At 51.8% G+C, this 20,398-nt stretch overlaps 1 protein-coding gene across 4 annotated transcripts in view; it reads left to right on the forward strand.

The window, feature by feature from the left end:
- Window positions 1-20,398, forward strand: part of ARHGEF11 (Rho guanine nucleotide exchange factor 11) — a 64,264-nt gene that overhangs the window by 38,016 nt on the left and 5,850 nt on the right. For 3 of the 4 annotated variants that reach the window (XM_061605618.1, XM_061605621.1, XM_061605620.1), the window contains 24 exons: window positions 1,158-1,256; window positions 1,454-1,496; window positions 2,258-2,354; window positions 3,211-3,333; window positions 4,364-4,387; window positions 5,892-6,027; window positions 6,158-6,254; window positions 6,480-6,509; window positions 7,564-7,690; window positions 8,169-8,348; window positions 8,995-9,042; window positions 10,003-10,190; window positions 11,135-11,281; window positions 12,316-12,395; window positions 12,507-12,632; window positions 13,415-13,532; window positions 14,280-14,458; window positions 14,552-14,627; window positions 15,340-15,507; window positions 16,421-16,508; window positions 17,601-17,708; window positions 18,348-18,439; window positions 18,736-18,996; window positions 19,280-19,672. In XM_061605618.1, coding sequence (XP_061461602.1) covers window positions 1,158-1,256; window positions 1,454-1,496; window positions 2,258-2,354; window positions 3,211-3,333; window positions 4,364-4,387; window positions 5,892-6,027; window positions 6,158-6,254; window positions 6,480-6,509; window positions 7,564-7,690; window positions 8,169-8,348; window positions 8,995-9,042; window positions 10,003-10,190; window positions 11,135-11,281; window positions 12,316-12,395; window positions 12,507-12,632; window positions 13,415-13,532; window positions 14,280-14,458; window positions 14,552-14,627; window positions 15,340-15,507; window positions 16,421-16,508; window positions 17,601-17,708; window positions 18,348-18,439; window positions 18,736-18,996; window positions 19,280-19,672 — 3,028 coding nt within the window. The remainder of the gene's footprint in view (window positions 1-1,157; window positions 1,257-1,453; window positions 1,497-2,257; window positions 2,355-3,210; window positions 3,334-4,363; window positions 4,388-5,891; window positions 6,028-6,157; window positions 6,255-6,479; window positions 6,510-7,563; window positions 7,691-8,168; window positions 8,349-8,994; window positions 9,043-10,002; window positions 10,191-11,134; window positions 11,282-12,315; window positions 12,396-12,506; window positions 12,633-13,414; window positions 13,533-14,279; window positions 14,459-14,551; window positions 14,628-15,339; window positions 15,508-16,420; window positions 16,509-17,600; window positions 17,709-18,347; window positions 18,440-18,735; window positions 18,997-19,279; window positions 19,673-20,398) is intronic. The other variant, XM_061605619.1, reaches the window with a different exon arrangement.

The raw sequence follows: 20,398 nt of genomic DNA on the forward strand, positions 1-20,398 counted from the left end.
TGTGCCAAAAGGCATATGCAGCTGCTTTAAAAAAATGTTTTAGTAGCTAATCATTTTAATGATTGTTTTGGATTGCTTTTAAATGTTTTTATGTTGCTGGATGCTCCGGTGGTTTGCGAGAGGGCGGTATATAAATACTTCTATAAATAAATAAAATGCATGGAATAACCTTGTTTATTTTGAAAACCTTCTGTAGCAGTTGAGCTGCCCCTGACAGGAAGATTTTAGGGTGGGTGGGGGGGTGGGTGGTGGGATTATTGGGTGCCAATGGACAGCCAAGCAATTTCTAATTGTACGTCTTAATTGGCCTTTGGGTGTATGTATGTGGTGTACATTCAAACTGAGATATTTTCCGTCCTCCCTGTTGCCTGAATCTTGGCAACTGTGTTGTTACAGAGGAACCCAAGTTAAATGATGGTGCTTTGCAAGCAGACAGACCCAGGTTCTTATCCCCTGGTGTCTCCCACTTAAAAGAGTCGGGTTAGCAGGTGATGGTTCTCTGCCTGAGACTCTTGAGAGCAGCTGCCAGTCAGTGTTGACAATACTGAGCTAGATGGACCAAAGATCTGGCGTGATGGAAGACACCTTCCTGTGCTCCTGCCTAAATCAGCCCCTTTCTTGGAAGCCTGAGGACTGGGATCTTTAGTTTTGGAAGAAAAGCTGTATCTCAATGGTAGCGCAAATACAGAACGTCCTGGGTTCAGTCCCTGGGAGAGCCCCCTGCTTGAGACCCAGGAGAGCTGCTGCCAGTCAGTGTATACAGCCCTGAGCTTGATGGACCAGTGTTCTGACTCAGTAGAATGCAGCTTCCTGTGCCTGTAAAGCGTGCTTTGGCGTGGCTGCCACAGTTTGCTCCTACTCGTATGGATATAAATCAGTTAGAACAGTGTAAGAATTACGGAACGCCCCACCCCCCAAGCAATCTCGCCTCCTGTTCAACCAGGCAAGATACTTGCTCTTCTGCTGGATGTGGCATTGTGCCTCCTCTGGGGCTCCTGCGCCTCCGCATCAAGGAGGCCTTTCCTGGCCCACTTCCTCCCTAAATCCCTCCCTCCCCCCCGCCCTGCCCTTTTGAACTGTCTTGTGGGCATTTCTTCACCCCCTTCTTTCCTTCTGACTCTTTTTTTCCCCTTTTCCTTCCTCCTCTCTCCTTGTAGCTGCTGTACTTGTGCGCAGATGTTTGCCAACAGATGAACCCCAAGGAAGCCCGGGGGCTCGGAAAGGATGTCTGGAACATCTTCTTGGACAAAACAGCGGTGAGCGCTTGTGGCGGTTGAGGGCTCTGCTGGTGGGGCTGGGCTGTACCAGTTTATGTGGCTGTTGTGGACAGGAGTTGTGAGTAGCTGTGGGGCACACGAAGGAATTGCAGCGCCTCTTAGATGAGCGCTCAAGAGGCCTCAGGGGCCAGTGCTGATGGGTCAACGCTGTCTTTGCTTTTCCTCCCCTCCCTCAGCCTCTGAGAGTCAAGGTCCCCGATCACTTGTTGGCTGAAATCGGTGAGTTGGCCTCTGTGCACAGGAGTCCAAGGAATTATTGTTGTTATTATTATTATTACTACCCTTCCCAGTTCAGACATGTGTTCCCCCTGGGAGCAGATATGGGGTGGCCCTATGGGGTTGGGAGAAGATTCCTCTCCCTTCCTGTGATTAGCTCAATTAGCAGTCCAGGAGGCAGCTGACCATACCCAGAAGGGCCTTGAGAATAATAATGAGCCATTTGAAAGCATTTCCTTGAAACTGTAAAACAGGCGGGGGACATCTGTGGCCCTTCCAGATGTTGCTGGACTCCCAAATCACATCATCATCTCTGACCATTGGACGTGCTGGCTGCTGGGAGTCCAGCCAACCAGCTGGAGGGCAGCAGGTTCGGGGAGACTGTTGCAAACCCCAGGTTGACAGTTCCATTCACTAGTGGGCACAAAGTGGATCTGATGGGAGCTGGGAATCCCACAGCATTTGGAGAGCCACAGATTCCACATCCTTGCTTTAGAAACTTGGAGACAGGCAGCATGAATATCTACAAGCCAAGTTTCTTCAGTCCTTGTGTCTCCCTGAACCTGTGGTTCCCCACGGTGTAGACTCCATCTCCCATCACCATCCCTGACCGTTGGCCATGGCGGCGGCTGGGATTTGGGAGATGATCCTCCTCCCTGCCGTAAAGCCGCCTTTCTCTTGCTGCTGTCCATAGAAGACTCCAGGCTCCCCCTCGGTGGTCCATAATGTTCTTCTTCTCTCTCTCCCATCAATGGCTCCTCCAGACTCCTGCCTGCGGAATGGGGAGGACGTCCGGAGCGTTTTCTTGGAGGCCCAGGAGGCCGTCATGCCTGAAATCCAGGAGCAGATCCAGGATTACAGGTGAGCTCGGATTCACTGGCGCCTTACCTTGCTACGGCCGCTAGAGCATGTTGTGCAAAAAATTGGAGATTGCAGAGGTGAAGGAATTGGAGACGAGAACGTGAAGGACTGGATAGTAGATAAAACATGGGCATATCGCTTATGATGGAACTGATACGCTGTATTTGAATGAAAGAAGGAAATCAAAGGGATTTGCCACGGATTCGATCTGTCTGTTCAGCATTCATCTTGGGGAGGTTGGACTGTGTCTGGTCTATATTGAGCATTTGTTCTGCTTGAATCCCTCCTACTAAAAACTGGCAGTCTGGAGACAGCCAAGAATGGGGTAAATTCAAGGGAAATTGGTCGTGTTTTATCGATAATTGTGAAAATCACGTGTTATATCCAAGCGATACCATGCCGACATTCAACAATTCTATATTTGAAGGAAGTATACCAAAAAAAGTGGGAATTTAACGGTTATATCTCCCATTCTACTCAGAGTAGACCCTTTCAAATGAATGATGATGATTAATGTATGTCCATGAATTTCAGTGAGTCTATTCTAAGTAGAACTTAGCTGATCCCCCCCCCCCAATGTGTCTGTTACCTGCATTGCGGTAAGGATGGGGGAGAGGCTTTTGCTTTTGTGTTATTTTGATGCTCCTGATTTTCTTGATATTATTTTAGATGTTTCATTGCTTTCCTTGCCCTCTGGCTCATTTTAATGTTGTTGTTTTCCTAGACAATATTCTAAGCCACTTTGAGTTGTGGGGAGGAGGGGGTTGGGTACACAGGATACCGAGATGTGAGCAAAAGACCAGAGCAAGTGACTTCAGCGCCCTCCCACCCCCCGGATCCTTCTCTGCCCTTGCAGGACAAAGCGCACCATGGGTCTGGGGAGCTTGTATGGGGAGAACGACTTGATGGACCTTGATGGAGACCCCCAGAAGGAGCACCAGGTGGCCGAGAAGCAGATTGCGCAGCTTGGGGACATCTTGTGAGTGTGTGTGTGCCTCCGTGTAGGGGGGTAGGGATGACTGGGTGGGGTTGGGGAGGGGGGGTCAGGAAGCGTCCTGTGTAACTCCCAGAGTGAGCACTTGCCTGTTGCTTTGCTCGTCGTCTGCTCTGCAAACCTGGCGGGCGGCTTCTGCTTTGCTTTAAGGGCCCGTCTTGATTGAGTTAATGCCATTAAATTGTGGAAAAGCAGGAGGGAATTGGAAGTTGTGGCTGTGAGCCAGGATGGCTGTGGCAGATGTAGACTCTTGCTTGTTTTGTGGCTGGTGTATTGGGAGTGCCCTTGGAGAGAGGGGGGGAAGAGAGAGCTCACCACGGAAGAGGGGCACCTCCCCAGTAGACGGCAGAGCCCTCCCTTGGACTAGAGAACAAAGTGGGGTACAAGGAGTGATCCCTTTAATATTGTCTGGTCTAGAGTCAGCAGTGGGTTTGTCAGAAGGCCCCTCTCCATTTGAGCTGGCCACAGTGGCTGGCCAGGCTGCCGCTGCCTCAGTATTGCGAGCGTCATGCTGTGCTGAGCTTTGGAGGCTCTGTATAGGTGCAGGATTGAACTCACAGCTACGTTTAGCTCTGGGCTGGGGGGGGGGGCTTGGCCTCTCAGGAGCAGGGGTGGAGAATCTTCCCAGACTTCTTGGTGAGCAACAGAGAGCCCTGTGTGGCTCTTAAGGCCAGTCCTGGCCAGTCCTAGGGGGTGAAATGGCAAGTGGAATTGTTGCCCTGTGAGTTGCAACCGCCTTCCCTATCCCGGTGTCCTCCAGGTGTTGCTGGACTCCCAGCAGCCAGCATGCCCACTGGTCAGAGATGGTGATGGTGGGAGTTGTAGCCCAACAATATCTGGAGGGCACCAGGCTGTGGAAGGCAGATTTACAATATAGACAAGAGAGGGAAATGAGAGTGTTCCTCTGGATACGGTCCCCTGTGAACCATTGGTTGGGAGTGGGCTGGAGGGGAGCAGATGCAGGAAGTGGAAATGGGTCTTAACGTTCTCCTCCTTCCTCCTTCTCCTCCTCCAGATCCAAATATGAAGAGGAAAGGAGGTGAGTGGCTCCCTTGAACCCGGAACCCAGGGCCACCTTTACTAAGTCAGGATGCTCAGGAGATGGGGGAGGAAGAGGAGGAGGAGGTCATAGTCCTCAGTGAGAGGCTCACTGTGATCCTGGCCTTTCTAGCGCTTACTTTTCATGTGAATGTTTTATTTCTGGATTTTTATCTTATGTTTTTATTATGTAAGCTTCTCTGAAGGCTTTTTCGGCAGAAAAGCAGGCTGGAAATACTGATATTTCTGATAAATAAAGGCTGGGTGCACAGAGACCAGTCAAAAATGTAAATGTACTGCCTTCAAGTCGATCCCAACTTATGGCGACCCTATGGGTAGAGTTTTCATGAGGCTGAGAGGCAATGACTGGCCCAAGGTCACCCAGGGAGCTTTGTGGCTATGTGGGGATTCGAACCCTGGTCTCCCAGGTCGTAGTCCAACACCTTAACCACTACGCCACACAGAATCTCTTGGTGCTCCTGATCAAGTTTATTCCACTTCCTTCTCAGTGACTCTCCAGGCATCCCTTCTGTAGTATAGGAGGCTGCCTTCTACTGAGTCACACAGCTGGTTCTTCCAGCGCAGTGTTTATTTTATTTATTTGAAATATTTCTGTCCCACCTTTCTACTCAGGCCAGCTCACAATGAAATCATACACAGTAAAAAAAACATTAAAACAGATAAAAATTAAAATTGATAAAAATACAGTTAGGAAATCTAGGGGAGTGATAGTAAAAGGGGACTAAAAAGGGGGAAAAATAAAATCAGTTTCAGGCTGACTCTTCAGTCCTTCCTAAAAGCTCTCTGAAACGAGATGGTTTTTTAGAAGTTTCCAAAACACCATGCTGGAGGGAGCAGAGTGGGCCTCTTGGGTTAGGGTATTCCAAAGCTTGGGGGCCATGGCTGAAAAGGCCCTCTCCCGTGGGCCTGCCAGGCTAACATCTTTGCATTCCATGCAGAGGAGACCAATGCCTGCTGATCTTAAATCATGGCTAGTATTGCCTACACTAACTGGCAGCGGCTCCCTGGGGTTTCTTTTTGAGCCCTACCTGGAGAGACAGATGCTCTGCCACTGAGCTGTGCCTTTAAACAAAGATTTTGTTGCTAAGAAAGTGTTTGCCCATATGCATACTTCCTGGGTGCCCTCCAAGCATGCATTTGGCATCCCTTTGGGACCATTGAGGCAACTTTGGAAAGAGCTGCATGTGAATACACACCTTTTTCTTCTGTGGGTGGGTAACCAGGTGAGAGCAGGGCAGGGCTGTTCAGGACCAGGGACAGCTCCAATGTCGCATGGCGTTTCTACTACAACAGCAAGATGCCAGCGGACGCCTCATGACCACGCCCTGACTTGGGAGCCTTTGTGCTCTCTGCATTTCCCGCTGCCGGCTCCATTCTCGGCATGTGAAGTCGAGATGTTTTTGAGACCCGAGGCTGACTGTCCCTTTGCCTACCCTCAATGGGCTCAGCTGTCACCCTTCTTTTCCTCTGCCCCCGCCCCCCAGTTCCCCCCTGAGCTTTGCCTTGAACACCTACATGAGCCATGCAGGGATCCGCCCACGGGAGGCGCGCCCAGTCAGCATTGTTGAGAAGACACAGGAGAAAGACAAGTGGCTGCCCTTCTTCCCCAAGGCCAAGAAGGTGAGCTGGTGGTGGTGGGGTGACCCTTGAGGGGTCTCCAAGCCCCCAGGGAGTGTGGCCTGGGATGTCCTGTGCCTCCCCTAACACGCTGTGTGTGGGTCTGCCCTCCCCATCTCTCCTGGGTCAACAGAGCAGCAGCACAAAGAAAGATAAAGAAGTGATGGAGGACAAGAAGCGGAACCCGATCCTCAAGTACATCGGGAAGCCCAAGAGCTCCTCCCAGAGCAGTGAGTGCCGGGGGGGGGGGGTTGATGGCTCTGAGCCTGCTTGCCCCTACTGGGTTCTGGGTCCTCCATTCTCCAGCTGGGATGTGAGGGGCTTCAGCTGGGCTCCCTCCTTTCCCCCTCCTCCCCCCTCCTTTCTGCTGCCATTGAGCATTCGCTTCTTCTGTCTTTCATCGGTGCTGAGCGAGCTTAATTTTGACATTCCATTCTGTTTGTTTTTCTTTTCAGCATTTCATGTCCCTCTGTCCCCTGTTGAAGGTAAAAACAGAAGCACGCCCCAATCCCCCCTTTGCTGATTTATCTTCCTGCCCCCTCCCCAGCTAGTGCTGCTGCTCTTCGATTTTAGAATTTGGGGAGGCCCTTTTGGCTTCCTCTTGGAGGCGTTGTTCTTATCACCGATTGTGTAAGGACAGGCCAGATTTTTCCACTCAGGCTCCGCCTCCAAAGTGCAAGAGCCATTCTTTCCCTTCCTGCGTAAGATCTGCTTCCAGGATGTCAGATTTTGTCTTTCCGATGCTGCATCTTCTCTGCTGTGGAGTGATGGTTGGGTTCCTTTGCAGTAATAAATATGGCAGGCTGGGCAGCCATTCCCTTCCGGCTTTGCTGTGGCCCCTGGAGGGCCCTTTTGCAACGGCGTCTTCTGTGGTGTCACGACAGCTGAGAGCAGCGCAAGAGAGCGTCTGGGAAGAGGCGTGCCACCTGTCTCTTGCATTCACCGCAGGGAGCTTTCACTGCATTCCCTCAACCTGATCCCCAGCCGCAGCGGGGCAGAGATGGAGGAGTGCTCCCCCTACTTCCCCATCCCTTCCTTGTCCTAGAATTGCCCGTTCAGATTGTGCTTCCCCTTGGATGCTCTCCTTCCTGTTTCATTTCACTTGCAAGGATGTTGGGGCGCTGAACCTGGGCAAGGCCTGAGGCTGCTGCAATGGGCTGTGGGGTTCCGCCAAGGCATCTTGGACCTTGCAGAAATCCACAGCTGCTGCTAGATCTCCTCCCTTACCCAAGAGCCTCACCAAGGAAGGCTTCTGGCTGAGGGGGATCAGGTGAAGAGGATGGCAGAGGGCAGGGACCCCCTGCTTGGAGTAGCTCTGTGCATGTGTGTGTGTAAATTTTAGAGGTCCAGCCTTTCTAACTCCCAGATGCCAAGCTGCAACTCCGTCTTCTTCTACACAGCTGTTTAAAGGTTCCGGAGTGCCACTGGTCAGCCAATAGGGACCCTCTGGCAATCCCCATGTCACCCCCCCCCGTAAGTGTTGAGCCTGCAGCTGGGAGAACAGGGGCCTTCTCATCTTGGTATTCCCTCTCTGACCAGTTAAACCCGGAAATGTGAGGAACATCATCCAGCACTTTGAGAACAACCAGCATTATGACTCACAGGAATCCAGCATCCAGCGCCTCTCCACGGGCAGCTTCCCTGAAGACCTCCTGGATTCGGACAGGTAGGGGGCCTGGCCAGGCAGGCTGGGATGGGCTCCACTTCTTCCCCAGGGCCAAGAACTCACAGCAAGATTAGGCCAAACGTGGCACAGGGGCTGGGTTGGGAGCATTTTGAAGTCAACCACATTGACCACACTAATGCACTATTGTGGATCTGGCAGCCCCTTGTCCGAGCAGGATAGCAGGGTAATAATTGGAAATGTACGTGGATTGCCAATTTGGACACTGCTATTTCCTGCATGGGAGCCTATCCTGAAGTGCTCTAAAGAAGGAAGCTCTGTATAGATCTATTTTTTCCTTGTTTTAAACTGTTGCAGTTTGGAACCGTTTCTAATAATGCCTCTGTGATGCCAAAAGAGCACACTGGGCCTGTAGTGCCTTTGGAACTTTGGGGGTGGGGGCGACGACGACACTCCAGGACTCTGAATCTTCACTTCTCCTTCTTCCTCTCCCCCTTCCTCTGCTCTCCAATGGCTTCAGTTCCAGGTTGGAGGTCAAGCTTGGTCGGTCGGAGAGCCTGAAGGGCCGGGAGGAGCTCAAGAGGTTGCGGAAAGCAGAGAATGTGCCTCGCTCCCGGAGCGACGTGGACATGGACGCTGCGGCTGAAGCCACCCGGCTTCACCAGTCAGCGTCCTCTTCTGCATCTAGCCTCTCCGCCAGGTGAAGAAGTTAATCATGTTGGTGGCGGTGGTTGTGAAAGTGAATTAAAGTCTAATGCCATATCCTGTACTGATCATTCCAACAATACCTTCTGAATGTTCCCCCTTCTGCATATCCGTTCAATGTCAGACATCCTTCTAGAAGCTGCTTATCATGTCTAATCTTTGGCATAACAGTTCTGTGCCAGACTCAACAAAGCCATCCTGAAATAGGGAGCAGAAGAGCCATCCTAGGAGCCCTTCAGTTAAAGCGTGCAGCTTTTGTCTTCATGGGATGCCCCCTCAACCCTCCTCTCCTTCCTCCGCTTGCTTACACACTCACACATAATACTGGGTGCACGGGAAAGGGGGGAGGGATCAGTGTAACTCTGCCTTCCCCCAACCTGGTGCCCTCCAGACCCTTTGGACTACAGCTGTCGTCGGCTCCTGCCAGCGTGGTTGTGCTCTGAACAGCCCTGGCATCATTCAGCTGTGCTGTCCAGGGCTGATGGGAGCTGTAGTCCAAAACATCTGGAAGGCACCAGGTTGGGGAATACTGCTATAGGTATCTTCAGTGTTTGCTGGATTGATCCCCTCCTGCAGCCAGAAGGGAATGTGAAGCAGAGGCTGTTGGGCTGACCTTTTTAAATTTCTTCTTATGCCTCCAGGTCCCTGGAAAACCCCACACCACCCTACACTCCCAAAATGGGGCGCAGGTGAGCCAGGGTGAGGAGGAGTGGACATACTTCCATGGGACAGGAACCTCTCTTTCCACCCTAACCCCCCCCCAATTTAAGGGGCTGGTGACTCAAAGGATCGGGGGTGGGGGGTAGAGGCCTCGACTGTCTGTCCTTAGTTATGGAGGCCCTACTTGTGTGGAGTCCTTCCTTCTGACTCCACTGAAATGCACATAGAGCTGAAAGAGGAAGTGGGAAGGAACGTCACTCTTCCAACTTCCTCCTTCCGCTCTGTGTAGTTTTCAAGGGAGAGGAAGGTAAACACCCTCACCAGCTCATGACCAAGGGGGGTGGGGGTGGGGGTGGGCTCAGAGGCTTCATGGGGAAGACTCAAGGGTGCCATTACCACGTTGGTGACCCCTGAACTAGGATATGGCCAAGGGGGAGGATCTCATTTGTAGCACCAGGTTAACTCTTAAAAATTTCATACACAATTATTTCCAGATGCATGTACATATCTGTTTGTTCTGGGATCACCCAATAAAACCATGATTTCTTTTAAAATGCTCATTTGCATTTGAAGTGCCTTCCTTGACTTCCTGCCCCCTCCCACATCTACAATAACTGCTGGCTGAGGCCATGGAAGCAGCCCTAGAGGGGCTTGTAATGGCCTGTTTAGTGCCTTGCACATAAAAACTTTCTTAGGTCCTGGTGTTTATTTCTTTATTTAATTTGTTGATTGTTTTTTACAAGAGAGTCTCATGATGACTTGCAACGATTTAAAATACAAAAATGCCATTAAAAAGCAAGCAAAAAAACAATAAAATATACATAACACTTGAAGTATTTATCATCCAATAAGATAACAAGGAAAATAGATGCCCTTCTTTCCATATTTGCTAAAAAGATGAATACTAAGAAAGGCCCAGAATCATTTTATGTGGCTGGAGGACCTTTCAGCAGACCCTCTTTTGACATCCCTGTTCCCCCCACCCCCAGAAGCATCGAGTCCCCGAACCTGGGCTTCAGCACAGACTCCTTCCTCCCCCACCTGCTGGAGGATGACCTCTTCCAACTCTCGGACCTGGAGCTGGAGCCAGATTCTCAGAACTGGCAACACACTGTTGGCCGTGATGTCGTGTCTTCCTTGCCACAGCGAGAGGTTGACCGCCAGGAAGTCATCAACGGTGAGGAGGGCCTTTCTGTAGCAACTACCAGGGTCACTCTGAAAGATTGGGCTCTGGGGGAGCTCTACTTCTTAGAGCAAACGAAGGTGGGGAATTGCCTGGTGAGATCTCTGCAGGGAAATTGGACCTTGGCTGTCCAACTGTAGACTGGGACGTGCATTCTCAGAAACGGTGTCTAGAGAATGTCTTGGCAAGGACCAAATGGCTTCATGAAGTAGGGGAGAGGGGGAGGTGCTTCCCGGGCCTGGGCCTGTGCTTTAATGTCCCCAAGAAAGGAGGAAACTCCTGATGAAGGGAGGAGGGGGACTGCCCCAGTGGCCTCCTGAGTTCTGGTGCCCAGGCTGGGCAAGGGCTGCAGCCCAGTGGCAGAGCACCTGCTTTGCACGCAGAAGGTCCTGGGTTCAATTCCCAGTGGCGGCATCTCCAGCTAGATTGGGAATGAGCCACTGCCAGTCAGTGTAGACAGAGCTGAGCTAAATTGGCCTATGGGGCTCTGACAGCTTCTTATATTGCAGTTTAAATCATCCTTTTATCCACAGCCATGAAGACAGGATTCTTACTTTACTTTTCGGGCAGTGGCTGTAGCTCAGTGGTAGAGCGTGTGCTTTGCATACAGAAGGTCCCAGGCTCAGTCCCCAATGGCAGCCTCTCCAGGTTGGGCTGGGAGAGATCCCTGAGACTGAAGCCTTGGAGAGCTGCTGCTGCCAGTCAGTGTAGAGTTGGCCTTGGGCCATGTGGACAAATGGTCTGGCTCTGAACAAGGCATCTTGCGACTGTTGTGGCTTTGGTCTCAGGAAGAGAGGCTGTGCCCCACCTCCCTTGTAGGGCATCAGGTTTGCGTCGGAATCCAAATCTTCTTGAACTCCATTAGCCCTGCCATCTCCAGCCCCTGCTGGGATTTGGCCTGTTGCTGATGTTCTTCCTTTTCCCTGCTCTTTGTGCAGAGCTGTTTGTGACGGAGACCTCTCATCTACGGATCCTGCGTGTCCTGGACGTCCTTTTCTACCAGCGCATGAGGAAGGAGAACCTACTCACTCGGGAGGAACTGGCCCTCCTGTTCCCCAACCTCTCGGAGGTGCTAGAGATTCACAGTAAGGCGGCCTCTCTTGCTCAGTTGGTGTCCCGTTGGGCCAGGCCCTGAATCTGTTGCTTGCACGCCCGCTGGGTGTGGGGCACAGGAAGGGGGTTCTCCCCCCCCCAAGACCACTGCTTAAGTGGACAATTGGAGCATAACATAAGAGCCATGCAGCACTGGGATGAGGCCCCAATGGGAAGCCCACAAGTAGGCCCACTTGTAATTCCCAGCAACTGGTTTTATTCAGATGCACAATGTCTCCGACTGTAGAGGTAGCCCACAGTCATCATGGCTAGTAGCCACTACCTTCTCCTCCACGAGTTTGTCTAATACCCTCTTGAAAGCCATCAGGCCAAAGGGGCCCATCTAGTCCAGCATCCTGTTCTGCTAGTGGCCAACCAGAGGCCTGTCATGGGAAGCCCACAAGCAGGACCTGGGTGCAACAGCAGCGCTCCCCCAGGTGTGCTGGAACAAAATCCCCTGTTTTCATTCAGCAGCTCTGCTGGGGAGGGGGCTACCAAGATGAGCCCATGTAAGTGGGCATTACGCTGCTAATATCAGTCCCCTAACTTTGGGATCTGTTTACCTTTTCGCGTCCCTCTTGATAGTGTTTTAAATGGATTATATAGAAGCTTTGCTTTAAAAATGAGGGTGGCCGTCATTTGTGGTGCTGAAAGCCTCAATGTTAAAAGACTGTCCACAATATTTTTTGTTACATTTCTCTGTGTATTTGCAAGAGGGGCAAAATTGGAGGGAACCCCCTCGTGTGGCCTCAGTGTTCGTCATCCTCCCAGATGACAGGAGGAAGTTGCTTGGGGGGGCGGGACTTCCAGTTGTGGACACTGCTTGGTGGACGCTTGTCCTGATCCTGTTCGTAATGCCGGCTGTAAGCTAAATGGCTGGCTCTGAGGCAGATCGTCTCCCTGCTGCTGAGAACGTGACTATAAAATAAAAGGCTGACCGTGTGGCTGTCCCCCTCCCTCTTCCACCTCTGCTGGGTTTGCTTTATCCCCCCTCTTTCTCTGCCCCCTCCTTCTGTCCCTTGTCCAGATTCCCTGTCGGAATCGATGAAGAAGCTACGAGAGGAGGGCCCCGTCGTCAAGGAGATTGGAGACCTCATGCTTTCACGGGTAACAGTCTCCTGCGTTTGAGGCTTGAGTCAATTTTAGCTCCTTGATTTCCTTAACAGCTGGATGTTTTCTCCCTCCTAACCCCCCCATCCCCTTTTTCTCTCCCCCCAGTTTGATGGGGCTGCACGTGAGGAGATCCAGCAGGTGGCTGCTGACTTCTGTGCTTACCAATCCACGGCCCTTGAGCTGATCAAAACCAAGCAGCGGAAAGAGACTCGCTTCCAGCTGTTCATGCAGGTATCCTTGGGTGGGCTGGCAGCCATGCTTGCTTGCAGGGGACTGATAATGAAGAAAGGAACCTTCTCAGTGTCTGGCTATGCACTTTGAGTGTGTGGTGCAAGAGGAAGTCCTCGGTGGCGGATGGGGAGAAGGCTCTTTTTCCATTCTGGCACAAGCTACCTCATTCCCCCCCCCCTCGACTTGGAGGTGGCAAGAGGCATCTCCTTCTTCCAACGCAAATGCAAGAGTGTAGTGTGGGGGAGGGGACCATGCCAGATTATCCTCTCACAGGTTCCTCCTCCTTTTTTGTTCTTTTTCTGGGGTGTGTTGTGAATTTTCCCTCTATCCCCAGATCCAAATCTCAAGGCCTCAGAAGGCTCTTGTTCTACATGGAGATGGGCGGTGTGTGTGTGTGTCTTCTAGCCATCCCCCAGATGTGTTTCTTTTCCAGCCTTTCACCTCCCTGCCCCCATAAGAACATAACGACTGAGAGGAAGGGTAGGACAGAGATTTAATAAAAAATAAACAACAACAGACTCTAAGAAGAACCTGCCTTACTGGAGCAGGCCAAAGGGGGCCCATCATCTAGTCCAGCCTCCAGATGCCCCAAAGAGAAGCCTGCAAGCAGGATCCAGGAGCAGCAGCCAGAACAGCGCTCGCCTCACTTGTGCTCTCCAGCAACTGGTGTTATTCAGAGGCATTTTGCTGCCTCTGATTCTAGAGGCGGCTGATCCGCTCTGGCCTCTATATCTCAGAGAGACATCTCTCTTTCTCTGTCTCTCTCTCTCTGCCCTTCCCAGGAAGCTGAGAGCAACCCTCAATGCCGCCGTCTTCAGATGAAAGATCTCATAATCTCAGAGATGCAGCGTCTGACAAAGTACCCTCTGCTGCTGGAGAACATCATCAAGCACACCGATGGTCTGTTATGTTGTTGTCGTTATTAATTAGATTTAGATTTATTATTTATTACATGTACGTGTGTGTCCCAGGAGAGCTCTGTCTCTATTATTTAAGAGTCATGTTTGGTGGTGCCGCCCCTCCACCCCCGGATGCGGAATGCTGTCCCCAGGGAGGCACGCCCTCTCTATCCATCTTCGGATGCCAGGCAAAGACCTTCCTTTTCTCTCAGGCCTTTGGCCCTTGATAAGTGTTTTTAGCCCTTTTTGCTTGGGTTTTTAATACTGTGTGTTTTAAAATCTGTTCTATGAGTTGTAATTCACCTAGAGACCGTTGGTGTGAGGCGACTAACTAATGAAAATCATCATCATCATCTGTTAGTGAATTATGTAAACTTTCTGCTGTTGTGAGCCACTTTTGAGCATGGCTTACTATACAAAGTCAGCACACATATATATGTATACACCCACACATCTCTCCCCCCCCCTTGACATTAGCACACTGTGGGCCTTTGTTTGTGTCATTCAGAAATCAACTTCTGTATTAACCAAGAAGGATTATTTTGGATTACATATTGCTCCTGTTGCTGCTCATCTGTCTTTCAGATGCCATTTTTTTAAAAGAAATGTTTCTGTTTCGTGTTGGGATCTGCTTTGGCGCCACACCTGTCTTTCAAAAGCAGCCTGCAAGATGCTTGTAAATAAAAATAAACTTTGCCAGCAGCTGCCGAGCCCCCCACCATCCCCCTCACTCTGCTCTTTTGCTTAGGGGATACCTTGGAGCACAAGAAGCTGTGTCGGGCCCGGGACCAGTGTCGGGAGATCCTCCGATACGTGAATGAGGCGGTAAAGCTGGCGGAAAACCAGCAGCGGCTGGAGGCCTATCAGAAGCGCCTGGATGCCACCTCTCTGGAGCGGACCAGCAACCCGCTGGCAGCGGAGTTCAAGGTATGGCCTCTCCTTTGCCCTGGGCCTGAGTTCCTGCCTTTGTACTGCCCTGCCCTTCCTTTCCTCAAAATACTGCCTTTCTCTGCTGCCCAGAACCTTGACCTCCGAAGCCGGCGCATGATCCACGAGGGGCCCCTGAGTTGGCGCATCAGCAAAGATAAGACTGTGGGTACGTGGCTGACACTCCCCACCCCAGCATACACGGCACAGTACAGGTCTCTCGGAGGGGAAAGTCTGTGTGTGTGTGTTCTTCCTCTCTAGTTCACTTTGTTACTTGCATCCCACATTTCTGTCAAAATGGTAATCAAAGCAGGGAGGCGTCATGGCTTAGTGGTAGGAAGGCTCTTGAGTCTGAAACCCTGCAGAGCTGCTGCCAATCAGTGTAGACAGAGCAAGCTTGAGCTAGGCGGGCCCAAGGGACTTTGTATGAGGCAGTTTCCTGTGTTCACCTTACAAAAAGATGTACAGAACAAAGTAATTTTGAAACAAAATCCCTAAAAATAAATAGTGAACCAGCTGTTGAAACATCAGAACATCCAGCAGTATTTAAAACGATAAAACAGGCCACAGATTGAAAGACGTCCAAGATAGCTCTCCTCTGGAAGACGGGTTGTAGCTCAGTGGGTAAAGCATCTGCCTGGCATGCAGAGGTTCCCAGGGTCAATCCCCAATGGCATCTCCAGGAGGGCTGGGGAAAAACTCCCTGTCTGACATTCTGGGCAGTTCTCAGTTACATGGACCCCAAGGGTCTGACTTGGTACCGGGCATCTTCCTTGGTACCCATGACTAAGTGAGCCTTTAGTTGATTCGGCTGCTGGGCGCTCCTGATGTCCTTCTCAGGATCCATGAAGCAGGTAAGCAACTGCAACCCTCTCTCCCAGATCTGCACGTGCTGCTACTTGAAGATCTCCTGGTGCTTCTGCAACGGCAGGATGAAAAGCTGGTTCTGAAGTGCCACAGCAAGATGGCGCTGGGTTCCTCGGACACCAAGCAGACATTCAGCCCTGTCCTCAAGCTCAACGCGGTCCTCATCCGCTCCGTAGCCACAGGTACAGGAGAGGCCTTGCTGTGTGCCTGGTGCTTGATCCTGGAGAGCCCTACTTTGGCCTGCACTACAGGACAGGCAGCTTTGCGCCAAGTCCCTGAGTAGGAAGCAAAGAGTTTGCTTGACTCAGAGTGGTTAGGACGGGAAGAAAAGGTTTCCACAGTGCATTCTCCCTCCTTCCTTTAAAAGAAAAGGCTCCTTGTAGGCATAAGAACATAGCAAGAGCCTGGCTGCTGGACTGGGCCAAAGGGGGCCCATCTAGGGCAGCCTCCTGTTCTCGCAGTGTCTGACCAGACACCCCAAAGGGATGCCAGCAAGTAGGACCTGCGAGCAACAGCAGTGCTCTTCCTACCTGCGACTCCCGGCAACTGGGACTCAGAGGCAGTAGCCGTGCCCTCCATGATCCATCTAACCTATTACAGCCCTCCAAGTTGGTGGCCATCCGTGCCTCTTGTGTGAATGAATTCCACAGTTGAGCTGTGTGTGCAGAAGTCCTTCTGATTGTCTCTCCTGAATCTCCCAAGGTTCAGCTTCCTTGGATGACTCCAGTATTATGAGAGGGAGAAGAAAACTTCCCTCTACCCACTTCCTCTGCATTATGCATGATTTTACACACTTCAGTCATGTCCTCCCACCACCTAGCATAGCAGCCAGAATGATGAGGATTATGTGGGTCTTCTAGGTCAGCGTAACTGAACTTCCAAGACTAAACTCAGGAACATTCTTGGACGAGAAAAAGATTTATTTGAGGGCAGGAGGAAACACCTGCCCAGGATATAAACTCATATATCAGAGGAGCATGAAAAGACTTTCCCCTACTTTTCCATGTTTCCTCATTTTAAAGGTTGAAATCTAAACAAACAGGCCAGCTCTGGTGTGTTGTCCCTTCCTCCATCTTGCCTCTCTTCTCTGTTCAGATAAACGAGCTCTCTTCATCATTTGCACGTCTGAATTGGGACCCCAGATCTACGAGCTGGTTGCATCAACATCTTCAGAAAAGAATATGTAAGATATTTACCTGCTTGTTTTTCAGCAGATGAAGAAGGTAACGAGTCTGTGGTGATGAGTCAGGAAGAGCACACGGGCTGTTGCTGAAGGGTGCCCTTAATGACCAGGCTGCTGAGGGGGAAGGGGAGGTGGGGAGTTTGTTTGCTTATTACACTTATATCCCATCTTTCCCCCAAAGAGCTCAAGATGGTGTCCCCCTCCTGATATTATCCTCACAACAACCCTTTGAGGTAGGTTAGGCTGAGAGAGACAGTGACAGGTGCCCAAGGTCACCCAGTGAGTGGGGATTTGAACCCTGGTGTCCCAGGTCCCAATCCAACAGGCCTGCCCTCAGGAGGACTTTGAGGGGGATTCCAGATGGGTAGGGGCTTACATGGCAAACGGGTCATCCAGATCAGAATTTTCTCTGTGTAGGGGTGTGTGGCACTTCCACACTTTCCTAGGTTTTTTGAGTCATGGATATTTCTTGCTATTCCGCTGCTTGCTGTCTGTTCCTGTGGGTGGAGCTTGACAGAATGCAGCCTTCCCTCAATTGCTCCTCTCTCTTCCATTTTCCATTAAAAAAAAAAGTACAGGATGGCATTCTGATACCAACGGTGTCAAGTGTTTCTGTAAGTCACTTTGAGTTCACCTTTGTGAGAAAAGCAACTAATAAAACAATCATAAATAGACGCTGTAAAAACTTGCATTTTGCAATAGTTGATCCTACAGTTCTTGTTTTTACTTTTTGTAAATCACTTTGATGTTTTTAATGAAATTGCGGTGTAGAAAAATATTTATTTATTTATAAATGAGCAGCACTGGTTCCACAATTGGCTCCCCACCTGGAAGCCATCCGTGTCGCTCACCTGCAGAAAGGGCAGATATGATTCTTCAGTTTGTTAGAATAGCCTTGGAACCCTGCGGACAAAGATGCTGCTGGAATAAACGCTGCGTTGCTCTTTGCCCTGCACCTTTAAAAATGACAGATCAAAACCAATGCTGTTTTCAGGGGGGGGGGTTAGAGAGTATTCTCTCTCTCTCTCTTCCTCTCTCTCTCTCCCCCTCTCTCTCTTCCCTCCCCAACTCCTTTTTTTCTTGGCCTGGCAGGTGGATGGAACTTCTGGAAGAGGCGGTGAAGCGAGCCACCCGAAATGCCCCCCTGCCCCCCAAGCGGCATTCCCAGGAGCTGCCTCTGCCCCACACGGCTCCTTCCAGGTGAGGAAGACCCCCTGCATGTTGCCAGCGCCTCAAGGGAAGAGGCCTTTGGTGGGTTTTGAAGGGAATCTGAGATGACTAAAATGGGACCAAGAAAGCCACTGTACACGATTAGCAGACATACGAAGCGCAGGAAGCTGCCTAATACTGAGTGAGAGCATTAGCCCATCTGACTCAGTATTGCCCACACTGACCGGCAGCAACAGCTGTGTAGGGCTTCCGAGAAGACTCTTTTCCAGCCCTCCCTGGAGGTGCCACTGGGGACTGATCTGAGCAGGTGTGGAACAAGCTGGGCCCCCTTGGCCTGGTCCAGTTACATTGGTTCCCCTTGGACACTCCTGCAAGGCCGTCAGCGCCGCTTAAGCCAGAGACCTGTTTTGTCTCTCGGAATGAAGCCAGCAGAGTCCCAAGGGAAAAGGGGTGGGGGAGCCAGATGCCCTGTTTCTCATCCTGTGGAGACGTCTTCACACACACCCTCCCCAAGGGCTGCTTCTTTCGGGGTCCAGAGCACCCCCCCCCCAAACTCAAGTCACACAAGCAAAGACATCCCCTCCGGCCTTGGGGCTGTGTTATTTCAACATCCCTCCACACATACAGACAAAAACTCCATTTATGGGTACCTTTGTCCTTCCTTGTTAGTCTGGTGCTCCGGGATGCTGACATCTCCCCAAACTTGGCCCAGAGGATCTCTGCCTCCAGCCAGGATGCAGAAGAAGAGGAGGGGACTTCAGGTGAGTGGCTGGTGGTCAACCCAGAAGGCTGTGATGGTAGGAGCAGCAGCCAAAGGCCGGCAAGGGTGCAAGGCATTCTGGGAAGACCCTGTCCATCCCCTGCCCCCCCCCCCCCGGAGAAGATCTGTGTGGGAGATGGAAGATCTTCTCTGCAAGCTGCCAACCTCCACCCCCATTGGCTTCTTCAATACCCCCTGCAGTTTCTTCTCATTTTGGACATGGCTGCGGTGGGGTGGGGTGTCTTGGACTCTTTTAAGACTCTTTCTCCCTCCTCCTCCCTCCTCCCCCCTCCCCAGCAGACGATACCCCGACAGACACCCTGGTCGAAGAGAGGCACCCAGTGCTGGTGGAGGAGCCACAGGTTGGAGGCAGGGAGGAGGAGGAGGAGGAGGAGGAGGAGGAGGAGGAGGAAGGACCACCTCCTGCTGCGTCACCGTTCCCCCCTGCAGAGATGGAGGCCCTTCCTCCAGAGGAGATCCCAGAGCTGGGCGGCCACCTGCACCCCCTTCAGGAGCCTGTATTTTCTGAGAGTCTGGCTGAGTCGGCCCTGGAGGACGGTGAGGGCACGCTTGCTTCTCTGCAGGGCTCTTGTAAGGTTCTCAGGGAATCCACTGCTGCAAGATCCAATGAAGGCCACTGACTTGGGTGGCTCTAAAAGGGGACCAGACAAATGCATGGAGGAGAACAAGGGTACCAAGACTACTAGCCACAGTTGCTAATGTTCTCCCTCCACCTTCGGAGGCAGTGTGCTTCTGAATAATACCAGCTGCTGGAAACCCCCAGAAGGGAGAGTCCACTTGAGGCTCTTTAAGGTTTGTTCTCTTTCTTCATCCGTTGCAGTGGAAACTCTGCGACTTCTCTTCCTGCGAAGCTTCCTGCCACCCCGAGACCCTGACCCCGAAGAGGACCTGACCCCCACGCCATCTCTTGTCGGTACCAACCAGCACTGGGACTCAGCGCTAGCCAGTCAGGACTCAGGCAGCCACGAGGAGCCACCAGAGTCCCTGGAGGGTGGCAACCCCTTGGAGCAGTCCGGCTCCACGCTGATGGATCCGGAGGGTGGCCGGCCTGGGCCTGAGGCTGAAGGCGTCCAGGGCCCCCAGGCAGCAGCGGAGGGGAGGGAGCCTTGTGGGGGCGAGAGGACGGCAGAGGTCCCCATTGGGCAGGGAAGTGCTCAGGAGGCTCATGGAGAGGGTGACGGCGGCAGCAGCAGCTACAAAGTGGTGCGGAAAGGTACATTGGTGGCAGCTGGCTGGGCTTGGGCGTCTGTGTGTTTGCTCTCGCCTTGTCTGGCAAAGAGGCGGGAGGGGAGTGATGGAGGTGGTTTCCCTGAGATTCCTCTGCCAGGGTGGAGACGAAGTGGATCTACCATGGGCATCCATCCCAGAAGAACAGGGCCACAGACAGAGGGAGGGTGGCATCAAACTGCCAGAGGCCAGCACGTCCCTGCCTGAGTGTCTTGTTGGGGTTATATGAGCTACTGATGGGTTCCTGGAGGACATCTCTGCCATCCGGGGCTTTTGGGGGCTGTACAAGTAAAAACTAGGGGGAAAGTCCTTGTCCACGGCTTACAGTCTGCAGAGAAGAGCCCTGTGGCATCTTAAAGACTAACCCTTTTGATTGTGGCATGCTGCACCTGTTGACTAACCCACCTCTTTGCTCCATAACCTACAGTGTGCAAGTCATCACGAGGGAGGATGGAGGGGGGAGGAGGGCATGGGACTTGGACCTGCAGGTTGTGGCCTCCTTTTTCCTGTCCTTCCGAGTTTCAGGCGCTCTTGCTCAGAGCTTTGTCATTTTAATTTGCATTTGCATGCGCTTGTGTCTGTATATCACCTGTTCCCTTCCCACCCTCCTATCCTTGCACATCCTGGGTGTTCTCTGCGGGTGCTGGCTACTTCAGAGGTTCCTGTGATTCAGGGTTTTGATCACGGTTCTCTCTCTCTCTCCCTCCCTCCC

This window comes from Rhineura floridana, chromosome 22, assembly GCF_030035675.1.
Source record: "Rhineura floridana isolate rRhiFlo1 chromosome 22, rRhiFlo1.hap2, whole genome shotgun sequence".
NCBI classification, from domain to species: domain Eukaryota; kingdom Metazoa; phylum Chordata; class Lepidosauria; order Squamata; family Rhineuridae; genus Rhineura; species Rhineura floridana.